Genomic DNA, 6,000 nt, shown 5'->3' with positions numbered 1-6,000 from the left:
CCCTTTCACTTGCCCGTTGTCCACACACTCTACCTGTGGCTACCGATCGTTTCATACAGACACTCCAGTGCCTTTGGTCCCCTCTGCAGGGACGTGCCGGGCGGGAAGCGGGCGGAGAGAGCTAACCCCGGCCACGCCGGGCAGAAAGGCTCTACTCTCGGCTCCGGGGGACTGGTGCGAGCTGCCCTGCCTGCCCGCGGGGGGAAGGCACATCCCGGGCTCGTCTGTGAAACAATCAGTGCTTTGCAACGCTCGTTCAATCCTCTGCGGCTGCAGGATCTGGGGACGAAACGGTCCCGAGTGTCTCCTGAGAGCCGGTTTCCCTGGACTTTCAGCTCCACGCACAAACTTCCACGTTCATGATTTCTTTTTCCAAACGCTACCAGGGGAGGAGAAGCCTCTCTCCCCATTTCCCTCCCCCCGCTGCTTGTGCAAGCCCCATTCACACTCCTTGAGCTTATGCAAGATCCTGAAGTGGGGGGGGGGACATAAAGGGGGTGAGGGAGAGAACAGCTGCTGTCCCTTTAAATCTGTTTGTTTGGCATCCGTGCCCCCCTCCCTTGTTTCACTGCAGCTTTCAATCCCTGAGCGAGCCAAAGGGCTTCCTCTGCAGGAAAGGAAGGGAAATGCCAGTGAGGAGGAGGCGGTGGCGAGCCCTGGCCAGTGCGCTGCGATCAGGGAGGGCCCCTACAAGCTCCCTGCAACCAGTCTGCCTTGCCAGGCTAAGCATGGGGCAGGACGAGGGCTGCCAGCGGCAGTGATCGCCCCTCCTGAGCCGACACCCTCCCCACGCAACCCCCCCCCCCTTCTCCCCAGCCAAAGAGGCTCCGGCCACTGCTGACTACTTATCCCCTCCCTTCTCAGCCCCGCGGGCTGGCCACACCGACCCCCCGCTCCAACTTCGTCCCTGGCTGCCGGGGGTTAAGGAGGTGCGACCGACCCAGGCGCGCAGGACCATGATCTGAGGGCGTGAGACCTGAAAGTTGGGGGAGATGAGCAACGCAGGTGAGTGCCGGCTCCTGGGGGCCTGATTTGGGAAGCGGGTGGGGAAAGTCTGGGGCGGCGAAGGGCTCGCTCCCGGGGAGAGCGGCGGAAACTGACCCACGGGTGCACTGGTGCTGTAGCCTGGCGGAGGCTCCTGGAGACATCAGCGATCTCCTCTCTCTCGCCAACACAAGTTGCTCGGATAAGAGATTATTACCTGGCCCGCCTTGTCTCTCTGAAGTTGAGTGCCCCTCTTGTGTAACCGGGCTGTGCGCAGCCTGGTCCTGAGCAACTAAAGGGGAGAGCGGCGCCTTCCCCCTCTCACCTCTCTCTCTTTCCTTTTCTTTTGCCCTTCACCCCCATTTCTTTCTTGGGTTCGTTTATTCTCTGCCAAATCCGAAGCCAGGGAAAGGGGCTGGTGGCGGGGAGAGGCACGCCTTGGCTTCCACTCCGGAATAATGGCACGGTCCTGATCTGGTCAAGATGCGGTTTATAAAGAGTGCCTAGGTCCAGTGAAACCTGCAACACAGTGCTTGGGGCTTCGGGGGCCAGAGGTGGTGAACCCGTTTGTACAGTGGGGGTGCTGAGAACCATTGAATCCAACTGTAAACCCTGGATACCAGGGAAAGCACTTCAAGCCAGCGGGGGCGGCAACCCCCCCCCCCTCCCCAGACTTCCAGCACCTATGTCAGGGACTAGAAAAGTGAGTGGTTTGGAGGTGGGTTTTATTAATCACTAGAAGGGAACTGCCGGACACAGGGAGAGAGAGAGAGAGAGCTAAAGGCGCTGTATGTTGGGGGGGTGGATGGGTGATGTGAGAAACTCTTCGGCCGGCTGGCAAGTTGACACATGGATGCTGGAGCCCTAAGGGGTGTTTTAGCTCCTGGCTGATTTGGTGGCAACTTGGAGATGCCCAACTTTTCACCCCTTCCCTGCCCCGTTTGCTCCTCGGCGCGAAGCCGGGCTGGGAGAGGCGAGGAGCGGGGCTTTACTGCGGAGTTTGTTACCCTGATCCTGTCTGTCTGCGGTTTATTTTGCGGTTGACTTTGTGAACAGATTTGCGGTTTGGGGTAACGGGGCGAGGCGGTGCCTTTCTCTTCTCCCTCGGCGGCGAAGTGCTGGCTGCCGGGGCGTGGGGAGGCTGGGCATATGTGAAACAAACGAGACAGTTTTAACCTGCAAAATCACAGCGTCATTTGCCACACGCATCGATTTCCCACCTAGAACGCACCCGGTGCGAGCAAAGGACGCTCCCGAACTCTGCGCCTCAGAGCGGGCAGATTTTTAGACCCACTAGAGAGTCATTTATTGTCCCACGCGAGTTTTCACCGCCTGTCTCTGGCCTTTTCTCCCCTCCATTCTCCTGCCCTGAGTTCCCAAATGCCAGGTCCTAAAGAGACCCTTGCCGGTAGAGGGCACAAGCATTATTACACGGGTTGAACCCGGCGGAATCTCTTTGCCCAGCGTTGGGGGACAGATTTCAAAATTGCTCCGCTCCCCTTGAGAACGAAGAGGTCGGATTTTGAGAAGTTCTCGGGACCTAGCAGCTCCCATTCAGAATAACAGGAGCTACCGGGTGCTGCTTAGAGGTGGCGAAAAGGGGAGTGTTTACTGTGAACATTTTGGAAAGACAACTTTTTTTAAAAGGGCAGAAATTTCCCCCCTTTTTTGGCCACACTTTTTTTGTTATTGAGTTTTCCCCTCTATTGGTCTTCCTTTTCCCCCCTACTGGGGGGGGGGGGGGAGGATACTAACCTCCAAATGTTTAAAAATAAAAAATGTTTTGTTTTTCATTGAACGATAGGAATGTTTTGGCCAAAATGAAAATGTCCCAGGGACCCTTTTGTTTCTTGGGGGGGGGGGCCGCGGAGGAGGGGGAGTTGATGAAAAATTGCAATCAGCTCTAGTGGTGAGCTCTCTGGAAAATACAATGCCACAGCCGGTGGCTTGGTGGAGTAGAAATAGGTCCCCTGCCCCAACCCCCCAACTCTTCCATTTAGTTTCATTCCCCCAGACGATGAAGACTATTCAGTGCCCTGCTTGAGATGACGCATCATGGAGCCCAGAGGTTTTCCTGCCATAGTCACACTCACTTTCAGACCCACGTGTGTTGGGAACTGTGAATCAGTGTTTACCAAACTAAAGGCTCTCTCGACAGGTGGGTAGGGTGGGGTTGTATCCTCTTTGCCCACTCAAAAAGTAACATTTTAATTCTTTTTTCCTAACCCTCCCTGGCCAGCTTGGACTCCTTTCTGCTTTGTGCCAAAGAAACTTATTCCAAGTGTAGCCATCTGGTAGAGAGTGGCTTTTTGGCGTTGGTTTAAAAACTTCATCTTGACATAATTTAATACACAGGGACTCCAGCCTGATCCCAGTCTCAGAACAATGTGTACTGTCAGCACTATCAGGCTTGTTTCTTTATAAGACCATAAGTTTTATTTGCAATAATTGTTATTTGATCCACAGCAACATAAAGAATGTATCCATCAGTGTGAAGCACAACTCTCCATTGAATTCAGAGGAGAGTTTTGCTTATTAATTGATGCAATATATTGTGTGGACCCAACCAAGATCAGAGTGCCATGGTGCTAGGCACTGTACTATGCATATTAGGGCATTGTAAATTCTTTGGAGGCATAGACTATCTTCATAGACAAGGGAGAAAGGAAATATGATTATCCCCATAGATGAGGAGTTAAGGCAGACCAAGATTAAGTGACTTGTTCAAGGTCACAAAGGAAGTCCATGGAGGAGCCAAAAATTGGAACCAGCTCACCTCAGATCCAATCCAATCCTTAACCACAAGACCATCCTTCCTCTAATTATTCAATTGCTTGAAATTGTGGCACACAAAAGGAAAATTGCAATTAACACTGCCAGTTGTTAAAAAATGTAAACCACCTGGTATCATTTTAAAAATGGTTATCGAATATAATAAACGTGAAACTACTTTAAGAAATCTGCAAGAAGCTACCATCATACCTGCTCTTTAAACTGAAGCCATATCCTACTGCCATAAACTTTCATGAAACACTCCTATTGATTTCAATGGGACCTCAGCATGTGAAATGATAGGAGGGTATAAGCTCTCTATTTTTCCAGACAGGGCTTCCTGTTGGGAAGTAGCTGTAAAATTGTAGCATTCGTTGAGGCACCAGAGCCATTCACAGTTATTGGGATATTAAACTAATGGCATATATTAAGTTTTGATCATTTGGATGTTGTATGTATATTTTTTTCTAGATATCCAGTCTAAGCCCACAATCCTGCAAATATCCTCAGGTGCATAACTTTTCAACCCATTGAAGCAATGAGATCACTCACATGAGTAAAGTTCCATACATGTTTAAGGATCAGAGCTTTTGGTATTAGAATTAATCATTTCCCTTTAAAAGCAGGCTTTCCACTCAGTTTGGTACACATGGAATTTAGGTTGTATCTTTCCCCAGTAATGCTTCTCTGTAGGATGGTATATGATTGTATTATAGTTATGAATGGTGGCCATGAAGTTCTATAGTAAGAGAAAGTTGGAACCTACTGATGTGATATCCCAAAGTCATAAACCATTGATCCTATCTCAGAATGACAGAGTCCAATAATTGTATTAGAATGCATTTTATCTTTGCAGAGTGGTATCTGCTCTGAAACCCTGGGTGCTAACATTCCAATTAAAATCATTTAAAAAGACAAAATGCATAAGAGAATTATGGCCTTTTTTTGAAAATTCAGATCTGCCACTTAAATGGGTATTCAGGAGACCTTATTTCAAAACCAGTCAGGTAGGGCCTGATCTAAGCCCATGGAAGTCTGCTGAATTCCGACAGGCCCTTAAAGCACAGACACCAATAAGTGTGAATAAAAATTCTGAATGACTTAGGATTCTCAGTCCCACTGAAAATTTTACCTCTAGGCTCCTAAATCATTTAGGTTCTTTTGAAAACCCCATCCTATGTCACTTTCACTTATTTCAAATGGTTTGAAACACACAGTGCGGGAACCATATGTCATAAATATAAAACAACAAAAGATCTGCAGTCAGCGGTGTGAAATTAATGACATCTTGGAGTTATTTACTGTACATCCTGGAGTCCTGGTGATGACAACTCCAGTGGTTTATAACACAAGTGGAGTCCCCTCAATGGAATTACACTTTCCTTGTAAATCACTCTAGCTCACTAATTTCATCTCGGTAACATATCAGAGCAGGTTCCATAGCATATGCTACGTATTTATCTAAAGTCTGAATGATGGTAAAATGGCTTATCTACGAAGGACTATTAAACACTGGTTTATTGGCTGGTTAGGGTAGCCTGCAGAAGGATAATTGCCATTTTGGACCTAGCGCTTCAGAGTGGAGATGAAATAAATGAGGTTTAGGACTCTGCTCTCCGATTACTTTATACACCACATAGCACACAGCATTACTGGAGGGTTGACAATAGGCTGACCAGCTGAGAAGCTAACTCTGATTTTAGAACGTTAATAGTTTGCTGTCCCCCCCACCCCCTGCATATTCAGGATGACCTTTGTGTGTGTTATTTCAATAGCAGGTTCAGTCTGGGCTCCACCATTCTCACCTCCAAACAAAGTCTTCTTAAGCTGTGTGCACGCCATGCTCATAATTCAGATACCCGCCAGTTAGCTAACCGGACAGAGATACAGGAACAGAACATTTCTATGGAAGCATTATTCTGAGTGAGAGCATCACTTTACCATACGCACATGGGGCCAAATTCATTCCTGGTTTTGCTCCATTAAAAGCAAATGGAGGTAAGCCAGGGATGTTGTTAGCCCCTTAATACAATCCATTATTGGTAGAAACCTTTTCTTCAGTTGTGATCACAGCTGTATAACTGAGGAGCTTGATCAATCCACCAGTAAACACAGGTATGAGGAGCAAATTACAGCTGTGCAGTTGAGCATTTTGGCTGGTTTTGGTAACTCCAGAGGGAAGGAGCAGACCAGAGAAAGAACGTGCCCAGTGATTAGGACACCCCTATTAGTTCTATGGCCAGC

The 6,000-nt window shown here is 48.6% G+C and overlaps 1 protein-coding gene across 4 annotated transcripts in view; it reads left to right on the top strand.

Moving 5' to 3' along the window:
• The first annotated feature begins 483 nt into the window (after positions 1–483).
• FGD5 (FYVE, RhoGEF and PH domain containing 5) overlaps positions 484–6,000 on the top strand; it is a 156,186-nt gene continuing 150,669 nt past the window's right edge. For 2 of the 4 annotated variants that reach the window (XM_048858707.2, XM_048858710.2), the window contains exon 1: positions 484–1,005. In XM_048858707.2, the coding sequence (XP_048714664.1) occupies positions 993–1,005 (13 nt within the window). In that variant the 5' untranslated portion in view covers positions 484–992. The remainder of the gene's footprint in view (positions 1,006–6,000) is intronic. The other 2 variants (XM_048858706.2, XM_048858709.2) reach the window with 2 other exon arrangements.

This window comes from Caretta caretta, chromosome 7 (assembly GCF_965140235.1).
Source record: "Caretta caretta isolate rCarCar2 chromosome 7, rCarCar1.hap1, whole genome shotgun sequence".
Classification (NCBI taxonomy): Eukaryota; Metazoa; Chordata; order Testudines; family Cheloniidae; genus Caretta; species Caretta caretta.
Note: the sequence above shows the minus strand (reverse complement) of the source record. Positions and strands in the feature narration are given on the sequence as shown.